At 38.9% G+C, this 23,284-nt stretch overlaps 1 protein-coding gene across 2 annotated transcripts; it reads right to left on the bottom strand.

Moving 5' to 3' along the window:
* Positions 1-1,826: 1,826 nt before the first annotated feature.
* On the bottom strand, positions 1,827-23,186 carry LOC116569054 (lanosterol 14-alpha demethylase). Of its 2 annotated transcripts, none has more exons than XM_032305012.1 (10): positions 23,165-23,186; positions 20,952-21,050; positions 16,962-17,138; positions 15,555-15,681; positions 13,821-13,995; positions 11,627-11,746; positions 11,019-11,214; positions 9,707-9,802; positions 8,506-8,674; positions 1,827-2,772 (listed from the first exon to the last, which is right to left on the bottom strand). In XM_032305012.1, exons 3-10 carry the CDS (start codon positions 17,112-17,114, stop codon positions 2,594-2,596), a joined length of 1,215 nt encoding a protein of 404 aa, XP_032160903.1. In that variant the 5' UTR covers positions 17,115-17,138; positions 20,952-21,050; positions 23,165-23,186; the 3' UTR covers positions 1,827-2,593. The 2 variants fall into 2 exon arrangements, with proteins under 2 accessions (XP_032160903.1, XP_032160904.1); XM_032305013.1 differs by lacking the exon at positions 23,165-23,186 and adding an exon at positions 22,621-22,978.
* Positions 23,187-23,284: the final 98 nt, after the last annotated feature.

Raw genomic sequence — 23,284 nt, 5'->3', positions numbered from 1 at the left:
TGAACCAGGATCCTCCCTGAAATATGGCATCTCACTAAAACAGCAAGGAGAGTAGTATTGAATGCTTATTATATCCTGAGGATTTTGTCTTACCCCTGGACAGTCTGTGATTTTATACCAACAAACAGGCTATGGTAACAAGTCTACATTCTCGAAGATTTCAAATTAACTAATCTTTCCATATGAAAGCAGCTGGGTTCTAAATAAGAGTTCCAGAAATAACAAATGTATTCCAAAGCATTTAGTTGAGTAGGACCTTTTTTAGTGAGCATAGCTTGCCATTCAAGGCCCTTCTGCTATGAAAGAGAATGGAGAAGGTGGCAGATGCACAGATGTCCCATTATCTGACCATCAGCCCTCCTTATGACATCAGGCTTCTGCATTCCACAACTTATCAGTGCTTATCAGTCATGAGTCAGTGGTTTAAAATGAAGTCTGTTCAAAGCCAAACTATGGAAAGAGCCCAGATGAATGCATAAAGATACGGTGTGTGTATATATACACAATGGAATATTATGCAGCCACCAAAAAATGAAATATTGCCATTTCCAAAAACATGGATGGAACTAGAGGGAATATACTTAGCAAAATAAGTCAATCAGATCAAAGACAATTATCCTGTTATCTCACCGATACGTGGAATTTGAGGAACAAGGCAGAGGATCATAGGGGAAGAGAGGAAAAAATGAAACGACAAAACCAGAGAGGGAGACAAACCATAAGAGACTCTTAATGTCAGGAAACAAACTGAGGGTTGCTGGAGTGGAGGGAGGTGGAAGGGGTGGGGTGGCTGCGTGATGGACACTGAGGAAGGTAGGTGTTGTGGTGAGCACTGTGTATTGTGTAAGATTGATGAATTATAGACCTGTACCCCTGAAACAAATAATACATTATTTGTTAATAATTTCAAAAAGTTGTCTATTCAAGTCTAAAACAAATTACTCGCTAAGCACAGACTAGCTTTATTCAGGGTTTGAACATTCTTTGTGCCATGAACCTCTCTTAAGTGTCTTGTTGGAAACTACGGGTCCCTTCTCAGAATAGTGCTTTTAAACACATATGTTTAAAAGAGTTGTGAAGGAAACCAATTACATAGAAATAGTACATTTTTAGAAATAAGAATCTAGCAGTTGATCTAATAACTATCATAACTTTAAAATAGTGATGGAAGTAAAAGACATTTCAGGAGATCTGAAACATCTTTGTGATATGGAAAATCAGTGATTTTTGTTCTCAAAATCCTGGGTACTGCTAAGGCTCATATAGTTTTTTGCATAAATAAATACTAAATTACAGTTTAAAATTAGTACAAAGATGGATTTTTTTTCCCCATCCAAGTTCCTAGATTCCTGAATTCTACTCACTGAAGCACACCACTTTACAATTAGTGAATAGACTATACCTTTTTTTCTCAGAGATAATGTGAAAATCTCTAAAAGCAGAGATTTTTTTTTTTTTTGCCTTCACAAATAGTTTAACACAACCCTTCTAGCATCTTCCCCTTGTACATAAGGGAAGATAGTTTGGCCTCATCCAGCAAAAACAGATCATGTGGTCAAATTACAACAAATATATAGTCAGGTCCCCAGTTACACTTTGATTCTTGAACACAGGCTACACACAGTACAGCCAATGATACTACCCCCAAAGGCCCTATACTCCATGCTACCTTAAAGCCAGAGTTACTACTCTCAGATTTTATATATATATTTTTAAAGATTTTTAACCTAAATTAAGTTTTAGTAAACAGAACTAATAACAGAAACGTCCCTAATTAGATTCTGGAGAGGAAGCAGGAAACACCGAGAGCCAAAGAGAACAGAAACTATTCCTTAAGGACTTTATTTGGGGCTTTCACATTTATGTCACCATGTGGAACCAGATAGAAATTTATCAGATAGACAAATATATAGCATTTAGTAGTTAGATTAAGATACTTGTGCATTCTTTAGTACTATTATTTTTTAGGAAACATAATTACTAAGTCATCGTCAGATCTGTTTGTTTCCTGGAGACAATGCTTCTTCCAGTTAAAATTTCAAAGGACATTTTTCTACAGCATAGCTCCACCATCGCTGGGTATCATACCAAAACAACTGATCAGATTCTTTTTTATCAAAGGCTTTAAATGGGAATTCCTTATCCACCCATCCTCACTCACACACACAAACATTACTCAGTAAATAAATAACCTGAGTTTCCAAGTATCTCCCTGGGCCTTTGGGCTTTTTTCTACTTGCAGATCTAATCTAAGATGTAAATACCCCAAACCTACTTTCCAAGAGCTATGTTTGTTAAGATTAATACCTGGACACTGTGTTTAGAATCTGTCAATTACCAAGATCCCCCTAAATAATTTCATACTAGTGAATTTGATTTCCTTAATAGCCATCATAAAACTATTAGGAAATATACGAAATGCCATTAGATTTGATGGAACCATTCAGTTAAGAAAATATAAAAACTGTAAGTTAATCTAGTTGTCCTTTAAAATTCAAAGAATACACCAGGAGTTGTTTCGTAAACTTCATTCTCTTCAAATGCTTTTGCGGTTTACAGTGATGTTTCACATGTTAGTTCCTTGTGGCCTTTTTCATTTTGATCTTCGTTTGTATCGGATAACTGGGTTTTCAGGGGTGTGAATCATGGTTGTATAATTCACAGTGGGAAAATATCCATCAATGAGATCAAATTCATATAAACGAAGCATAGTGGACCAAATTGTCTTGATCTGAACGTAGGCAAAATTCTCCCCGATACAACGATGACGTCCTGTTAAAAAAAGGAAAATTTTTTAAGAAACAATTGAAATTATTTTTCCCATCTTTTCTCCTGGAGTGATAAATTTGTTTACACTTTGGAGGGATAGCAGATATAGAGATTATATTATATAGGGGAAAGATGACATATTCTTTTCACATAAAAGAAGAATATAAAAAAAATAGTTAATAAAAATCTCAGATTTTCAAGGTTTCTTTTTTAAGGGAAACAGTACTTGGATGATTATATAATGACTCTTCTAATTGCTTTTTTCTTTGAAATGTCACATCTAAGTTTAAATATATGTAAGATTTGAAATCTATGATGACAATCTATTTTGGAAATACACTAGAATATTCTTAGCTTCTGTCCCAAGACAGCCCTAATTAAAAGTCAATCAAAACTTTAAATGCCAGGGGCAACCTGACTGGCCAATCAGGGGAGTGTGTGCAATTCTTGGTCTCAGGGTTGTGAGTTTGAGCCCCATACTGGGCGTAGAGATTACGTAAAAATACAGTCTTTAAAAAAACACTTTAAATGCCATTTCAAAAGAACAATGGAAGAAAAAGGGATTTAATAAATCAAAATAGTAACACATACCAAGATCAAAATTTAAAATAAAAATTTATATACACATAAAAACTGACAAATTGATTCAAAAACACATGGATAAAAAATACTAATTCAAAAGGACACATGCACCCCAATGTTTATGACATTACCTACAGTAGCCAAATTATGGAAATAGCCCAAGTATCTATAAACATGAACGGATAAAGAAGGTGTGGTACATATATACAATGGAATATTACACAGTCATAAAAAATGAAATCCTGGGGCGCCTGGGTGGCTCAGTGGGTTAAAGCCTCTGCCTTCGGCTCAGGTCATGGTCTCAGGGTCCTGGGATCGAGCCCCTCCTTGGGCTCTCTGCTCCACGGGCAGCCTGCTTCCTCCTCTGCCTGCCTCTCTGCCTACCTGTGATCTCTGTCAAATAAATAAAATTTTTAAAAAAAGAATGAAATCCTGCCATTTGCAACAATATGGATGGAGCTAAAAACTATTATGCTAAGCAAAGTAAGTCAGAGAAAGACAAATGCCATCGGATTGCACTCGTGGAATTAAAGAACAAAGGAGCAAAGGGGAAAAAGAGGCAAACCAAGAAACAGACTCTTTACTATAGAGAACAAACTAAAGGTTATCAGAATGGAGGTGGGGGGGCGTGATTAAGGCATGCACTTGTAATGAGCACCGGGTGTTGTATGGAAGTGTTGAGTCACTATATTATACCCCTAAAACTAGTATTACACTGTATGTTAACTAAGTGGAATTCAAATGAGACCATTTTTTTTAAAAATGCATATAGAAATGCAAAGGAGGACCTAGGATATCCAGAGCAGTCTTGGGGGAAAAAAAAATAAAAAGTTGGAAGACTTAAACTGACTTCAAATCTCACTTCAATACTAAAGGTACAACAGCTGTGATACTGTGGTTTATAATAAATATTTGCTCCTTCTCCCATCCTTAGCACAGAGCTCCTCAAACACCTTGGAATTTCTTAAGAGCAAAGAGCAGTAAAAGAAAAAGACTTTTGTTATTCAAAACAAGCTCCTTTCAACCACACCTGGGTTTGTAAATGAGGGGACTTCTAGAAATCCCCTCAGAGTAGGGCCTGGCAGCCAGGGGAACCAACCATGTGCTTAAAGGGTTAGAACTTACAGCCCTAACTCCTGACCTCCAGGACAGAAAAGGGGCTGGAGGTTGAATTAATCACCAAAGATTTAATCAATCATACCTACATAATGAAGCCTCACCCCTATAGTATGGAGGACTGAGAGCTGTATTCAGAGAGCTTTCCAGAGCAGTGAACCTATGGAGATGGTGGGCATGTGGCATTCCCAGAAGGCATGGAAGCTCTGTGCCCCTTTCCCCATACCTTGCCCTATGTATCTCCTCAATAAGCTGTTCCTGAGTTGTATCCCCCCCACTTTGTAATAAACTGTTAATCCAGTAAATAAACTGCTTTCTGGGTTCTGTGAGCCATTTTAAGAAGCTGTGGCACCCCAAAAAGGAGACCAAGAAAACTCTGATTTATAGCTCAGCAGTCAGAAGAACAGGAGACAAACTGGACTCGCAACTGGTATCTGAAGTAATGGAGGGCAAGGGGGAGTCTTGTGGGACTATGCCCTTAACCTCTGGGGTCTGTGATTACCCCAGGTGAATAGTGTCAGAACTGAGTAGAACTGCAGGACACCCAGTGGGTGTCCATAGAAAATTAGTGTGGGAAAAACACCCAAACATTTAGTGGCCAGAAATGTTGTTAGAAGTAGAGTGTAGAGTAGAAAGTGGGGTTCTTTTTCTTTCACAGCAACCAACCAAAACAATGTGGTCCTGGACAGGGCTCAACAAACAGAACAATAAAACACAGCAAAGGGTGAAGACATACTTTTATGGTTATTTGATTATCAGCAAAGGCAGTAAATAAAGCAAGCCAAGGAAGAAAAAGTCTTTTTAACATATGGTATGGGAATAACTGTATCTAACATTAAAAAAAGGGGAGGTGGTGCCTGTGCGGGCTCAGTGGGTTAAGCATCTATCTTCGGCTCAGGTCATGATCCTGGGGTCCTGGGATAGAGCTCGCATCAGGTTCCCTGTTCAGTGTGGAGCCTGCTTCTCCCTATCCCTCTGCCCCAACCCCCAGTGTATACTCTCTTGCTTGCTTTCTCAAATAAGTAAAATCTTTTTTAAAACGACAAACCAAAAAACCTTCAATTTCTGTCTCACACCAACTCAAAAACTAATTCCAGGTGATCACAGACCTAAACATAATGCTACGGCAATCAAAGAAATTTTTTAAGATTTTATTTATTAGAGCATGAGAGAGAGCAGACAGCACAAGCAGCGGGGGTTGGAGGGGAACAGAGGGAAAGGGAGAAGCAGACTCTCCACTGAGCAGGGAGCCCCAAGCAGGGCTTGATCCCAGGACCCTTAGATCATGACCTGAGCCAAAGGCACCCAGGTGCCCCAAACCATCATATTTTAATAGGGAATAATAGAAGAGAATGTCTTCATAGCTTGGGGCCAGGCAAAGGTTTTTAGACAGGACTGGGAAACAATAACAATTTTAAAAATCAGATTTGATTGAGGTTATTCATTTGTCAAAACAATGAATACTGACTTGAATATTTCACTGTAAAATCTTACATCAAAACTAGAATACTGAAGTGTAGTTTATTATATACTTGCTGAAAAACACAGGGTGACAATATACTGATGTATATATAGTTTACTTTAAAATGCACTTGATAAGTAAATCAAGTGATGGACAGATATGTGATAAAACAAGTATAAGTAAAATGTCAGTGGCAGAATCTAGATAATGGGTATATGAATGTTCAATATAAAATTCTTTTGACTCTGCTTCGAAATTTTTATTAAAATGTCAGGGGAATTTTAATAATAGGAAATATAATTCATGTATTTTTAAAAGGTTATATATAAAAGCCAGAGAGACAAACTTAATAAAAGATGATATCAGAAATATTTAGGCCAGAAATGACTAATGCCTTCCAATCTCTCCAGCCTACCAGAACCTCATAAAGTAGTGAGCTCAGTAACAAAAGATGGCTTTTCAGGGAATACAAAAAATAAATTACTGGAATTGAAAAAAGCATTTTAAGCCTTGGTTTCCATTTCTGAAAAATGAATGACAGTCCCCATTCTTCATAGTGTGGTTGTGAAGATTAAATAGAGGAAAAATTTTAAAATGCGTATTACTAGCACAGTGCTGCATAGCCCATAAATGCACTTACTTCGAGGAGCCCTATTTAAGAAGAGTGTTTACAAACCATTCCATATGCAAATACAACCTCTAAGGAGAGGGTTGGCTTACTCACAGGAAGATTAAAGGATTATTTTTAATAGAAGGAAACTAGAAGTACCCTAACTATGAATTAATAGAAAAATGGATAAATTCTGATGATTCACAAAGATAATATGACAATGAATAAGCTACATGCTACATTCACCAACACAGAAAAAATTATACAATTACAGAGTCATGATTAAAGCAACTGGGACACGTTTAACATGATGATCATATGGGGTAGAACACTGTCCCCCCAAAATTCATATCTACTCAGAAATCAGACTTTGCAGATATAATTAGTTACGATGAAGTCATACCAGGTTAGGATGAACCCTGAATCCAATGCTGGTGTGTCCTTCAAAGAAAGCCATGCACAGATTCAGAGATACACCCACAGGGCAGATGGCCAAGGGAAGACAGGCAGTGATGAGAGCAATATAGCTACAAGCCAAGGAATGCCAAAGATGGCCAAGAGCCTCCAGAAGTTTGGGACAAGCAAGGAAAGACTGTCCACTGGAGCCAACAGGAAGAGTAAGGTCCTGCCAACATCTTAATTTCAGACTTCCAGCCCCCAGAAATGTGGAAGAATAAATGTCTATTGTTTTAAGTCATCCAATTTGTGGGAGGTACAGTAGCCCTAGGAAACTAGCACAATGGTGAAAAATTTGAGGGAACATTATATCCTATATTGAGATAGCTCAAAGATATACAGTATAACTTCAGAGAAAACAACTAGGGGATGTTTTAAACACAATGGGATGTTTAAAGGAAACATTACAATTTTTTTTTTTTTAAGTAGGCTCAACACCCAACATGGGGGCTTGAACTCATGACCCTGAGACCAAGAGTCACATGCTCTACCAACTGAGCCAGCCAAGTGCTCCCAGATTACAGATTTAATGTTAAGTTTTTAAAAATGGAATCTGTTCAAAGAACAAAATGAGCTGCCACAGAAGGTAACTGAGCAATCTATTACCTAAAAAAGTTCAAGCGCAGTCCAGGCAATTACCAGTTTAGAAATGACTCCTGTTTGGGGCAGATTTGGGGCCACAGAACTAATGCCCCTTCCAACTGTTTGAACAATCTACGACTCTTTCATATGTGATGTTATATACCACATTATTAAATTTATTTATTAAAGTTATAAGATCTGAAGTTCCGAAAGTACTTTCTACTTCCCTTTACATATGGAGACAGTGTGACCAATGACAAAAAAAAAGTTGTGCCACTTCAAATCTCTTTGGAAAGGCTAAACAAGAAGTCATAAAACGTAGTTTAATCTGTCGAGTACCAGTGGAAAGAGAGATTATCGCAGGAACAAAGGTCTGCCTGCATAATTTAAGGATCGTAACTGAAATGCATAAGCTTGCAAACCTATGCAAGACCTGCCCAAATTTAAAGACCATTTTATCCTAAGGATACAGACAGAGCACCAAAAAGTTGACTAACAATCCAGAAAAGCTTCAATTTTAGTAAGACTGCTTTTGCTCTTTTCTGAAACACTGATAATCTCTTACAATGTTTAGCCTGAAATAATTGCCCAAATGGTGTGCTAATTCCCGTGGCTCTTTAAAATAATTCACAAAGAGCTTTAAATACTGTTATAAGGGAGAACAGGGTGTACTATAAAAATTAAACCTGAAAAAACTAAATTGGTCAGAAGGTAACAGGGTATTATACAAGGATTCACTGAGCTATTTCCTTTAGAACAAAGAAAATACTTTTTCCAATTTGGCAAAGATGATACTCCTACAAATGTTGACAGGAATGTCCCTATGAGGAAAAGAAAAGATGTTTATAAATAAAATTCATCTGGATTATTTTTACCGACATAAATATATTATCAGAACAAACATTTCAAATGTAAAATGGTATCTTACCAGCTCCAAATGGCACATAAGCAAACTTCTCTCCTGATGCTGGATTGTCCTGTAAGTAGCGATCAGGATTAAAGTCCAGACGTTCTACCCATGAGTCTTTAAGTCTCTGATTGACAGTGGGAGAGACACACACCTGATGTCCTGGAGGAATGGTATACCCTGCCACAGTCTACAAATGAAACCAACACACTTCATTAGATAATATAAGAACTATTTTACCAAATAACCAGACTATTATATAATAAAGCATTAACACATGTAATACACATATATTTTTAAAACTAGCTAGATGATAGGCCAGCTAAAAATTATTTTCACTCAAGATGATTTCCAAGTGACCCAACACTGGGCTGAAAACTTTAAAAAGCCGTAATACCTCAGAGGTAGCAGAGGGATATCAAGGAGCCTTTCACAATCCGATCTGTATATTTCCACACTACCAGAATTTTTTTTTTTTTCACACTACCAGAATTTTTAACAAAAGAAGCTTTTTTAAAAACCAGGGGAGAAAAATATACTACCATTTTGAAAACCCTAATTGTCGGGGCACCTCGGTGGCTCAGTCGTTAAACGTCTGCCTTCGGCTCAGGTCATGATCCCAGGGTCCTGGGATCAAGCCCTGCATTGATCAGGCTCCCTGCTCAGCAGAAAGCCTGCTTTTCCCTCTCCCAATCCCTCTCCTGCTTGTGTCCCCTCCCTCGCTCTCTCTCTCTCTCTCTCTGTGTCAAATAAATAAATAAAATCTTTTAAAAAAAACAAAAACCAAAAAACCCTAATTGTTAAATAAAAATGCAGGGAACAGATTAGCATGTATACTCTCTAATTATATAAAATTATCTATATAATCAGAATATGTAATTATATATTAGAACATAAAAAACTGAAATTATATGGGAATGATTATCCTTTTTTAATTTAAAAAATTCTCTTTGGGGGCGCCTGGGTGGCTCAGTGGGTTAAGGCCTCTGCCTTCGGCTCGGGTCATAATCTCAGGGTCCTGGGATCGAGCCCCACGTCGACTCTCTGTTCAGTGGGGAACCTACTTCCTCCTCTTTCTCTGCCTGCCTCTCTGCCTACTTGGGATCTCTGTGCGTCAAATAAATAAATAAATATTTTTTAAAAATTCTCTTTGCTGTTATATTTTTCTTCTTTTTGATCAATTAAACAGGAATGGAAAGGGAAATCTAACCAAGAGACTCACCTGAGGAGTTTTGGCCATTCTCATCATGGTCATTATAGGAGGTCGAAGTCGTAATGTTTCTTTTATACAGCGATCAAGTAAATTTAGATCCTTCAGCTAAAAAGGGAAAACATTTCCCGAGTTTTAGAGATATCTTAATTTACTTCAGCAGTATGTGTTTAAATTTCTGGGTTAAAATAAAATAGATTATATTGCGGTAGAAGTGCAGAGGTAACTGGTTCAGTATCTGAGATTATGTCATTCTGTCATTATCCATGATCAACAAGGGAAAGAGACCAAGATACCATCAGTATAAGCCGTAATCACTCTGAAGAATGGCACAGTAAGGGGCTGCAAAAATCCACTTGTCTAAAAAATGAAAGCACTAGCAAAAATCACGCTACCACATGTATGAAACCTGAAACATGCTAAGTGAAAGAAGCCGGTCACAAAAGACCACATATTGTATAATCCCATTTATATGAGAATGTCCAGGGTACGGCAAATCATACAGACAAAAAGTAGATTAGTGGTAGCCAGGGGTAGGGGAAATGAAGCATTTGACTGCTTTCAAATTGGATACCAGCTTTCTTTTGGTAGTGATTTAAATGTCCTAAAATTGTGATGGTTTTCACAATTCTGAATATATCAAAAAATAGCAAGTTATATACTCTAAATGGCCTGATTCTATATTATGTAAATTATGTATCAATTATTATTTTAAAAGTTACAAAAATCAGGAATGAAAGAGCCATCACTCCTGACCTTACAGAAATAGAAAGGATTCTAAGAGAATACTATAATAACTGTAAACCAATGAATTAGGTAACCTAGAAGAAAATGGACACATTCCTAGAAGGACAAAACCAAAGACTCAAGAAGAAACAAAACGTATGAATAGATGTATAACACATAATCAACTTCCCACAAAGAAAAGCACAGACTCCAATGGCTTTACTGGTGAATTCTAACCAAACATGTAAGAGGGATTATCAATCCTTCACAAACTCTTCCAAAAAAATAAAAGGGGAGGGAACACTGGTAAACTCATTCTGAGACCAGCATTTCTCCATGCACCAAAACCTGTCAAAGACCTCATAATAAAACTACACATCAATATTCTGTATGAACACAGATGCAAAAATCCTCAACAAAATACTAGCAAACTGAATCCAATGTTAAGACATTTCACAGAGGTGTGTGGGGAATTTTCTAAAAGAAGCTAAGCAATTTAATCTACAGTAAATAGAATATATCAAATTGTCCCCTTTAAAAACTAGCCATTCATTATATACTGCAGTCACAAAGCAATGAAAGGAAAAATGCAACAAACCTGGTCATAAGTTAAAGGAGGGAGATGTTCTCCACAGACTGTTTTCTGTTCTAAATAACATTTCTCTTGAAGTGTTTTGTCTCTGGCCAAAAAGAAGCCCATCCAGGCACTAGTAGTTGAGGATGTGTGCTGGCCAGCAAGGAGCAGTCCAATAAGCATGCCCGCCACTTCGTCATCTGTCAAAGGACGCCCATCCCTGTGGAAGGAGTCACACACAAATTTAACAGTTCGGCAGACCCACTTCATGCTCCACATTTAAATAAAGGGTCATAGTGAGTGAGTTTTTCAGGTGTAATAGTCTTGCATTTGCCCATCACAAATGAAAATTCTTTCCCCTGAGGGGAAAGAGACAGACAATAGAAAAGTATGACTTTCATTACAAAAGATGTTACTGTGGTTTGTCAATAGATGTTTCCCCATGTGTGGTCCTCAGGCTCCAGGAAGGCGATGGGATCCCAAGAATTCGTGTCTCATCCATTTAACAAGCCCAAGGCTCACAGCTACGAATTTTGTCAACATCACTACTTTTTAACTGGACATATTATTTAACTTTGTTTTAATATGCAATTTCCTGCTTCGGCTTAACATGTGATCCAAACAGCACTTACTTGTAAGTAGAATCTAGTAAAGTTTGGAGAATGTCATCAATTTTTTCTTCTGACTGTCTGCGCTTCTGGATTGCTTTATAGAAAATATTCTTGATCTCTCGATGAGCTCTGTCCCTACGTCTGCAATTCAAAGACAAAAATGACTAAAAAAATAATGTCATACTTCCTGGCATCAGATTCATTTTGGAAAATAACCAGGACCTCGCTTACAGCAACCTTATTTAACTAATTTAAATGACTCTAATAAAACTGATTAAAAAAAACTCAGAACCAAAAGAAAAAGAGAAGCTGTAAAAATCTCATACTGTTAGAAATTTCTAGGATCCTTAAAGGCAAGAAATGTGTCCTAACATATATATCCCTGATTGCTAATATACTTCCTGTGTTCTAAACAGGAACAGACCTGTTCTAAACAGGTCTAAAACAAGACTTATGATTATTACTTTAGAACCATTTTCCAGTTTAACAGAAGAACACTCCTTTAAATTAACGAAATTCCAATTTTAACCATCTTTTTTAAAAAGATGGAGAGTCATTCTGGTTTTTCTGTAGGAGTCAGAATTTAAATAAACTTAAGATTTATTTAGGATGATCTAAATCTAGGATTTAGAACACGACTACAGTATATAGGATTTGATTCTACTTTTGATCTTCTGAGACAACATGGTTTTATAGGGGCAAAAATACTAGTATAGTCAGAAAACAAACTTCAGGTCCCCAAATCTTAACCTTTAAAGTAGAGTGCTCATGTTTGAGAAAGTTAATCACCCACTTTGACCTCCTGTGAGGTAGATGCTCTTAGCCTCACTTCACAGGCAGCTGCATGTTACACACAGCCAGAAAGCAGTGGAGCTGAAATTTAAAACCAGGCAACCTGACTACCTAGCCTCTACCTAGCTTCTTAAAACCAGGCAATCTGACTACCTAGCTGACTGCCTAAGGCTGCCAATAAAAACAGCTGCTCCGCTGTGTTTGTAAGACTGTTACTGAGGATCTGCTGAGACAATGTGGGAAGATGTTTCCCAATATGAACATAGCAGTGCCAGAAAAACAGAAGGCCTGTTTTAAGAAAGGGAATGGAATAATTTGGTTAAATCATTTGCTTCAGATAAGACAGAGAAAGACTGGGCTAAAGTGGGAAAGGTCTATCATACCAAGCTCAGGCATTTCTGACTTCATCTAGGAAATAGAAAAGGGAAAAATGGCTTGTTGCATGTTCCTGGAGACCCCACTACAGGTTATGGATGAAAACATTTTAAAAACTGCAAAGCTCCTTACAAATATAATGTTTTACAAGTTCCAAAGAATTCCAGAGAATCTCTCCTGGCTTTCCCTTTTTCTCCCCATCTTTAACCTGAAACTATACAAAACTATGTAGCAGAAGCAGAAAAAGGGAGTGCCAGTTTAACTCCTCCCATCTCTCACCTGAACAGAAATGAATCAACAGGTATAGAAAGCCCACTAATATGCAAGACACTAAACTATATGTCAAGTCCTATAAGCAATATTTCTTTGTATCAGATGGTCCCCGCCTTTAAGGAAATCATAGTATAGTTGTGAGAAAAGCACTACTACTTCAAAACAAAGAAATTTCACAACAGACTACAAAAACATAAAAACTATAAAACGGTCATATTTTCAAATAAGTGCATAGAGGAGGGTATCACTGTTAGGTAGAGCCCAGAGACCTTTCTGAGTAGATGAGATATGTGAGATAAGTAGGTTTTAAATGAGAACAGCTAGACAACACATGACCTCTTATAAACTGAAACTGAGCTTAAATGAGCTCACTACATAAAGAAAACCTGTCTTGAATTCTTACAGAAGAAGGGAGCTCATAATCTCCCCTAATTTGTCTGGGTTTTTTTTTGTTGTTTTTTTTTGTTTTTTGTTTTTTGTTTTAAAGATTTTATTTATTTATTTGACAGAGAGAAATCACAAGTAGATGGAGAGGCAGACAGAGAGAGAGAGAGGGAAGCAGGCTCCCTGCTGAGCAGAGAGCCCGATGCGGGCCTTGATCCCAGGACCCTGAGATCATGACCTGAGCCGAAGGCAGCGGCTTAACCCACTGAGCCACCCAGGCGCCCTAATTTGTCTGTTTTATGTTTATTTTTTTATCTTGGTGAATGCAAAGCATACCAACACTGCAGCATTTCTACAGTTAAATAAGCAAGTACGGCGTCTTTATCCATACCTGAAACTAGGCAAAGGGAGCCAGCCTGGCAGCAGCCAGGCCGCATGGCTAAAACCTCCATCCAGATCTGCATACAGCTGTGCCACTTTCTCATTGAGTTGACTTCTGATTTCCTTTCCATGTAAACAATGGCTAGCTGTTAAAATTATGAGCTCAGAAAGAGCCTCAAACAAATCTAGAGGGAAAAAGATCATTCCCATTACTATTGCCAAATAGTCTTTTGAAATTTTCACTTTCTTAGAGATGTAAAAGTATTACAAAGGAAAACTGAGAACACAAACTCAAGAACCAACAATATCCTGTTTGTATCTTCAAAAAAAAAAAAAAAAAAAGCCTACAGACAGACATGGACACAACAAAGAGAGGCAAGAAACTCATGATGGGAAGCATCTCTGTACAGCCAAAACGGAAGCCACAAAGGCATCCCTGGACCTCACTCATGACTCTTCAACTTGAAAAGATAAATTGAAGATAAAAAAGAATACAGTGAGGGGCACCTAGCTGGCTCAGTTGATAGAGCGTGTGATTTTTTATCTCGGAATCATGAGCTTGAGCCTTGCACTGGGTGTAGAGATTACTTAAAAATAAAAATTTTTAAAAAATGAATAAATTTACAGGAATTCCAAGTACTTCCTTCCAATAAAGTTACAGGAGTTCGAAGGTCAAAAGCAATTAGACCAGGACTAAAATTTGAGGTTTTGCCTATATATGTAAGAAAACTGTAGCTAATCATCAGTTGGTATATCCCAAACTGGAGACAGATACGTCAGGGAAGCACATTTGGATGACATTTAAAAATCATAAAAATTACCCAATGCCTTGTTCTTTAATTCTGTGTTTACCAAATGAACGTCCAATTATCACTTGGCTTTGCAGTTAGATTTGCCAATGAAGGTTAGCAAATTCTGGTGTTCTTAGTGCTATAACTTTGTCTCACTTAATACTTATTAAGTTGGCCATTTTGGTTTATACATCAGCTTCTTATATTGTTAGAAATATATCACATCAGCTTCAGGTGGCTTAAAAACAAAATGAAGTTTCTGAACCATTTAAAAACTGAAGACCACACCCAAAATATGGAGACCCACACAGAGGTCTTGATGCCCAGTGAGGCAGATGTTGCTTCCTGACTTGGGGTGGGAATTTTCTCTGAGAGGAACACTTACTGTCCAATATAAATAATGGATTCACATAAGTATCCAAAGAAGATCAAGTTATACTCATTATATGCTATACATAAGGCAAGAAAGCATATAATAACATTTGGTGATAGAATAAGCCTACGTATTTAAATTTACTCTTTTCATTAAATAAGTCATTCCCATACAATATCAGATAGATAGGGTATGACATACAAAATTAAATCATTTAGACTTTTACTTGCTCGTGGTGGGTTAAAAAAAGTTATTTTACTTTTTGTCTTAAAATGACCTTGCAAAAAGTCTTACGTTCAGTTTATTTCAAAATTTAACCATGACTCGTATCTGTACAAATACATGGATGTTAATTAACCCATTCTAAGGTTTTTGATAGGTGAACAGCAATAATCACTTCCTCTCAGATCTTTTTAACTCTGTGGTTATCAAAACATATTCATTCCAATAATCTGAGGTGGTTTTTACATACACTGCAGATGGTTTTTCATTATACACACACACATATATTCTTAAATTTCTAGTCATAAAAAAAAGTAGAAATACTAGGACAAATGCAAAACCAAAACAGTTTGCTTACTTTTTTCTCCACTTTCTCCCCAACTCTGGAAGTATTCCTTTGTTTCTTTCTCAATTATAGAAACGTGCTGTCTAAAGTGGGCTATGTTAAGGCCACTTTTTAACATTTTCTTCTGCTCCAAAAAAACCTTCAAAATATTAACAGTATAATACCAAGCATTAAAACACAATTTTGTTTTATCAGAAGATTCATTTGGGTTATTATAACTCTGTAACACTCAAAGAAAACAATATTCTAAAAAAAGATATTGAAATAAAAATAATAAAAGATTTTTTAAAACTACACCTGACATGGATCTGAAGTAACACACACAGAGATACCTGCTATGCAGGCCCTCAACTAATGATAAATTAGGAATCCCACTGCCTTTCCTTCCTACATATGCATTTTCCCACTCCTGACCCGAGGGCTTCCCTTTCCTATCCTGTTAGGTTCTAGCATCCCAACCCAACCCAGATACCAACACAAGTCCCCAAAGGTTCATTATGTTCCCATATCATTTTTATCCTACTTCATATATTTTCCCATTCCATTCCCAAACAACCATTCATTCTTCTCACTATCTTCCAGAAGTTTAACGAGAATTTCAATATAGTCTGACTGAAATAAATTCACACTGAGACAACCAATGGTGTTAAACCATTGGGACATTTCTATTTTAAGAATCTGATCATCAGTGTGAAAAAATGAGTAGATATATTTGACCAGAGGGATTTTCTAGGGTTCTTGCATTTGGCCTTGAGGAGCCATTCATTCCCCCGCACCTCGCTCATCCCCAGAAATAACACTTCATGTCAACTCTTAACCACTACACTAGGATACTAGGTCATGTGTGGTACGATCTCAGCCAGAGCCCACACCAAGCCACAGAGCCAATGATCTCATCTGTGTTTTGCATCAATTTGCACCACTTTAATATCTGACTTTAAGAGGGGAAAAGAAATCACACCAACTTCTAAAGCCAACAATCTCTAGCTCAAAAGAGCGCATATGCTAGAGTTTCAGGCAGGAGTAGAGTCATAAGAGGCCGTTCCAATGAAATAATGAGATTTTCTTGTTACCCACTCGAATCAATGCCCAAAGTTACCATCAATTCTCTTTCTTTGTACAGGCAACCTTTAAAATTGCTTAGCCCATGTCTGCAGCTATAAAACAATACCCATTCCTCATCAGTTACCCAGGCCTTTCCTTTTAAATGTCTCATTCTTGGTTCAAAAAAATCATAATATGGCTTATGAGACTCTATATTGTCTCGGCCCTGCAGACTCAGCTCTCATCTCATCATTCATATTAGATTTTTTTGAACCAAGGAATGTATTTCTACATTCTAAATGTACAATATTATACTACCAGCTGTAACTATTATATTACAGATTTGTCTTTCTTGAAGATACTGGCGTCACCTACTGGATTTGGCACATCATATGCAACTCCCTTCCCAAACACAGGTGTTGTCAGACGACTGTAGACATCTTCTGCATTCAGGTCCTCGTTTTTACTATTAAAAAGCAGTGCAGCAGCATCACTCCCCAGAAGATAAGTAAATGTCTTGCCCACCATGGTAAAACTAAATACAGGTCCATACTAAAGAAAGAAAAGTAGCCATAGTGATGATACTGAAAAATATGTACCCCTAAACAAAACACTAATTCATTAATTCACAAAACATTTTTGAAAATTCAAACACGCATAAACTTTAATGCAATTATTCACCCAGTCTTTGTGCAAATTTGTAATTATTTTCATCCAGTTGAAAGTAAAATACAAACTTTTTATTCTGCTTTTTTTCAGTTTCTACTGAAAATATTCTCTATCCTTTACACAGACATCATAATTTTAGGAATTATTCTTTCATTATTGGACATATGGATGATATGTCAGTTCTTTATTTATTATGGATAATTCTGCAATGAGTATCTCTGAGAATACAGACTTTTTCCCCCCTTGGATAAAGATAAATTCACAGGAGTCACCAAAGGTTATGACCTGTCCTATTGTGCTTGCTGTGTAAAGACATCCGAAGTTTATTTAGTTACCCAGTTTACTACTATCCCACCAACACTAAATGATTTCATTTTTAACTTTTTGTTAATCTGGCTGGGTGCTAAATGCTTTACCTTGAAGTTTTCTGATTATTAGTAAAGACCAGGCTCTGGGGATACAACTAAATCAAATAATCACATTAACAAATGTAAAAATGCAAATGTGACAAGTACTATTGGAAGGAAAGCAACTCCGTGAGGAGAGAACTGATAAAAGGGAGACCAAAGAGAGGAAAGGCCACCTGAGCTGAGGCTCAAAGAATGAGACACAAAGATCCTAACCGGGGGCGGCAGGCACTGGGGAAGGACAAGATGAGATGAGAGCTGAGTCTGCAGGGCTGAGACTATATTATAGAGTCTCATAAGCCATATTAGGAAGAAGTTTTTTCTTACAAGCAATGGAAACCCATAGAAGATTTTAAACTGCATGGGAGGGACACACGGATATATGCATATTTTAAAAGAAAGATCCCTCTGGCTGCTATACGGCGGAGGGTGAAACAAGAGCAGAAGGAATGGCAGACGAGTTAGAGCCTATTGCAGGAACCTGATGATGAAAACCTGCCATGTGGTAATGATGGGGCAGTGCACACAGAAGCAGATGGATACTGAATTATTTTGAAGAGAGAATTTGCAGACATCAATGGATTGAGAAAGGGAAGTATCAAGAATGAATCCTAGGCTTCTGGCAAACAGAAAAATGGTGAGAAGAGAAAACAAGACAACCAGGATTGGAGAGAGAAAAACCAAGGGTTAGCCTTCAGAAATGCTGGATTTCAGGCACCTGTGAGACAACTCAGGAAGAATCATGTGGGAGTTGGGACATCTAGGTCTGGAGCTGGAGAAGAGACCTTCACCAGAGACATTACTTTGGGTGTCACCTAGCTATGTCTAGTAAGTGAAGCCACAGGTTAGAGATGAAATCACCTAGGAAAGACTAAAGGCCAAGGCCCAAACCTCCATGAATCCCATCAGTAAATGCCCAGGCATGAGCCCACTAATGACTTAGAGAAAAAGCAGTCAGAGAAATAGAGGGGCAAATGAGAGAAGCCACATTTAAGAAGGAGGAAGTAGTCACCAGTGACAAATACAGCTGAGGGGTCAAGTTCATTAAACTAGGACGTGGAGCTCATTAGTGAAGGGGCTGACAGACTAGGGTAGACTGAGAGTAAGTAAACAGGACATTTTGGAAACAGTAAGTACAGAAAACTTGCTAATGGGGGAGAGGCATGAGAGGAGACCTGTAAGTCAAGAGAAGCTCTAGTCTTTTTAAATGAGTGACTTTTGAAAACTTCTCAGAGAAAATGGGAAAGATCCAGCTGAAGGCAGTCACTACACAAAGAAGAAATAACAGCGTAAGGTTCCTGAGATCAAAGATGGACTGAGACTTTAACTTCCAAAAGGAAGCAAAATAGTATAAAATCAACAGGATAGCCCCTGCTGGGCTCATAGCACAAGATTCTGGAGCCAGACTGCCAAGGTTCACATTCCAGGTCCTCTCCCTGTTAGCTATTGTGACCTTGGTCTACAGCCAGAGAACTTAACCTTTCTGTACTTCAGTTTCCCTCATTCATAAAATGGAAATAACAGAACCTATTATCAAGACTAAATATGTATCACCTTATCCATGATGTGTGTGTGTGTGTGTGTGTGTGTGTACAGAGAGATATATAAATAGATATATATAGATATTATAGATATATTAGGAAAGAGAGTGTTGGCCATAGTAAATTTACTTGTTTACTACTACTACTATTACTATTCCTACCACTATTATTATTACTATTATTATTATTAAAAGCACAGACTCAGAAATTAGACCATGTTTTATTATTATTATTAAAAGCACAGATTCAGAAATTAGACGATGTATAAATTCTGGCTTGGCCACTAGCCAGTGGTGAGCCCAAGAACAAATTATATAACATGTTTCTCCGTTTTATCATCTATACAATGGATATACCTGAAAGGATTTTTGTGGAACTTCAGTCAGATAATCTATGTAAAGAACTTAGTAGTACAAAGTAAGTGTTTTATAATTAGTATAACAGGAAGAAAAGAAAATGATGCTTGAAAGTGGGAACATGAGAAATTTCTCTTTGGACGGTTTTACATGTCTAAAGAGGAGATAAAGTCATCTACTTTGATAGGAAGAATTAGGAGTTTAGAAAAGTGAAGGTTTGAATCATCATTGTGAGAAGTAGAAAGTATGCCAGACATACTTTGGCATAACACGACTGTTGAGCAGTGTTCAAAGTTTGCTCAGGTAGGGAATCATGAAGTTAGGAAGAAACTAATCTGGTGCGAGGAAGAAAAGAAAAAGAAAAATCCCCACAAGTTTGGGGTTTTACTAGGTAAGCAAAATGAAAAGATCCAGGGTATGTATGGTATTGCCCACAGTGGCAGTGAAATGATGGACCACTGTCCCAAACTGAAAAACAAAGGAAAGTGAAGAAAAGAGGCTAACCGGTCAGGAGAAAGTAAATGGGACAATGGACTGGAAAATCTAATAAGGTCAAAGAATGGTTCTAATGGAAGGAGCTGAAGAAGAAAGCCAGGAAAAGAAGTTGTGTCTAAGACTAAAGTGTTTAAATTTATACTGTGGAGCTGAAAGAGTTAAGAGTGACAATAATTCACAATGGGACTGTGGGATAAATGGCTGAGTTGGTATTGGAAAGCTCACTAGAGAGAAGAGGGACAGAGATCTGAGTGGCCATGGTACCCTGTGGGTCATCCAAGTGAAATTGAAGTCACAGATGTGTAGAACAGGTTAGAAAATTCCACAGGGGACGGGTTAAGAAAAAGAAGGATCGATCAGTATCAATTTTAACTATGATCAGTAAGTATAAAAAATTCAGGCGAGTGTTTTTTTTTTTTTTTAAAGTAGGCGAGTGGTTTTTAAATCACAGCTGCCAGAACTTTCCTCAGTGATGTCTCAAAGATCACCCAAGACACAGGAAAAGTTACAAGAGTCTCCAAGACCCCGCCAGCTTAAACAGGAACAGCTCCAATTTACCTGGTTTCCTATACTTGGGATAAGCCTAAGATTACACTTTCTTTTTTTTTTTTTTTTAAGATTTTATTTATTCATTTGACAGAGAGAGATCACAAGTAGACGGAGAGGCAGGCAGAGAGAGAGAGAGAGGGAAGCAGGCTCCAGCTCCCTGCAGAGCAGAGATCTGGCCCGATGCGGGACTCGATCCCAGGACCCCGAGATCATGACCTGAGCTGAAGGCAGCGGCTTAACCCACTGAGCCACCCAGGCGCCCCTACACTTTCTCTTTTAATGTTCTGCCATTTTAAAAAAGTTTGAAAAGCACAAATTTCTTTTCCTATAATTATTTGGAAAACTTACCTTCTCATATGCATTTTCTAGGAATTCAATTGGACTTTTCCCAAATGCTATGGCATGTCCAAGGAATGGAATTGGAGAGAAAATGTATGGTGGACTTTTCTGCAAAAGAAGACAAAAAATTGCAGGTTCAGATTTCATTTTGAGATATCCTGTTTTTTGTTTTTTTTTTTTAAGACTTTATTTGACAACGAGAGACAGCAAGAGGGAACATAAGCAGAGTGGGACAGGGAGAAGCAGGCTTCCCACCAAGCAGGGAGCCCTATGGGGCTCGATCCCAGGACCCTGGGATCATGACGTGAGCCAAAGGCAGATGCTTAACGACTGAGCCACCCAGGCAGCCCAAGATAACCATTTTAGTTTTCTGACCAAACACATGAAATTTACCACTAATACTAATATGTTACCTAACTTAATTAAAAACTGCCAAACTACAAATATCTTTGGAGAGTGGCCATAGTAAAAAGAACAGAAACTCAAAACATGGTATAAGTGACTAGACAAACACAAAGGTATTGTTAATTACACATGCTGAACACTGTCCAGAGTATGTCCAGTATTATTTATTGGTGGCTCTAGGTAACGTTCTTGACCATTAGCACCCCCCAACAAAAAAAAACCAGGGAAATCAAACTGTATTGTCTTTACCACTACCACTCACAATTTTAGTTCCAGAATCTTGCCTAAAGAAGGCATAGAAAAAGACAAACAGTAACTTGAGGTATAGAAAGATGTGAAATGTTTAAGAAGCTACATTTAGGAAGAAACAGAACACATCTCATCCACTGATTTTATTTTATTTTTTAAGTAGTCTCCACACCCAGCATGGGGTCTAAACTCAGGACCCTGAGCTCAAGACCTGAGCTGAGATCAAGGACCAGATGCTTAATCAACTGAACCACCCACCGCCCCTCATCCACTGATTTTAGAGTAGATCAGCACTAGCAGGAACTCCTCCTCACTCACTATAAAAGGTACTTTAGATACCCTAGGTTTTAAAAAACGACATGGTCAAAAGTTCATACATTCCACTGTTTTAAAAGTTACTTGGTGTTGTTTGGTTAAGGATGCATTCATCAAATATATTAGGTAAGTATGAAGCTAGTGGTCAATAAAAACACTAAATTAAAGAAACTGACACTTCACAGCATCATAAGAAGGGACAATCCAGTCACTCCCACCCTACCAAACACGCCCCCCACCCCCATACAGATAGAAATCGCCATTAGGGGCAGTACTACAGCTCAAAGGATACTGACCCCACCAGGGCAGTCACCAAGATGACCACCACCAAGGCGCTCAATGCTACAGTCGACACACTGGCCTCGGCCATTTGGGGCAGGAGCACCTTAGCCAGCACAACCACCACTAAGACCATAAACGCGGCAAGCACGACGCCCACCAAGACCAGACACGCGGCCACCGCCAGAATCGCTACAGATTGCAGGACCCCCAGCACCAAAGCCAGCAAGACCAAGTAAGTCGCGACCACAAGCAGCAGAGGGAGCAGCCACTTCCCCGTCCCCAATGCTTCTGCCGCCGTCGCCCATCTGAGCACAGCTGCGGCCGCCACTCCCGCTAGCACTTTGGCCGTCTTTGTCCTCGTCCCGCTAGCCCTTAGACCACAGTGGTCGCTGCGTCCCCCCACCCGGATCCCCTAGGGTGCACGTACCGCCCCCGCGGGCAGGGGGGCCAGGTGGCCGACTGCGAGGCGGAACAGGTAGACTAGGCCAAGCGTGAAGGCGCAGGCGATCAGCAGCATGGACAGGAGGTTGCCGCCGGTCACCCGCTCCATCGCCTGCCCCAGCACAGACCCGCCCGCCTGCAGTAAACCCAGCAACACCATCCTGACCGCCGCAGCAGCCACTACAGTTCGCCAGAGACGCTGGAGGCCGAGGTCGCCACCGCTCCTGCGACTCGATGGAGCGAGTAAAGCCGGTAGATGGGCGTCCGGAGGCGGCCCCGGCCCCCAGGTCTCCTACTAAACCCAGTCCCACCCCCTACTGTCGGCTCCCACGCGCGCCACCCTGTGCGTCACAGAACAGGGCGGGCCTGATGGTAACCACGCCCCCAACTAGGTCTTAATATGGCCGAGGTCTCCTTACGCCGAGAGAGAGGTCCTGAAAAAAGCAGGCTGCACTTATGGAATGAATGGTACAAAGACAGAAGAGAACGAAAGCTAAAGAGACGGTCACCCCCTGAGAATCGCGGGCCACCTGAGCCTGCGTGCCCGGGGTGCGGGGCACCACGATACAGCGCCGAGAAAGGGCAGGCGGAGGGATCTCAGAGCGGGGTTTGCTGAGGGACGGCAGCGCCGGCGGCGCGCTCTGTGATTG

Source organism: Mustela erminea, chromosome 11, assembly GCF_009829155.1.
Source record: "Mustela erminea isolate mMusErm1 chromosome 11, mMusErm1.Pri, whole genome shotgun sequence".
Classification (NCBI taxonomy): domain Eukaryota; kingdom Metazoa; phylum Chordata; class Mammalia; order Carnivora; family Mustelidae; genus Mustela; species Mustela erminea.
The sequence above is the reverse complement of the archived record's forward strand: the minus strand, read 5'-3'. Positions and strand labels throughout refer to the sequence as shown.

Coding starts and splice junctions, on each gene's coding strand:
- LOC116569054 (XM_032305013.1), bottom strand. CDS start 22,794: ATGGTGTTGCTGGGTTTACTGCAGGCGGGCGGGTCTGTGCTGGGGCAG. Junction 11,747..13,820: donor CTCCCTTTGCCTAGTTTCAG/GTATGGATAAAG, acceptor TTTGAATTGCAG/ACGTAGGGACAGAGCTCATC. Junction 2,773..8,505: donor TTATGTGCCATTTGGAGCTG/GTAAGATACCAT, acceptor TTTTTTTAACAG/GACGTCATCGTTGTATCGGG.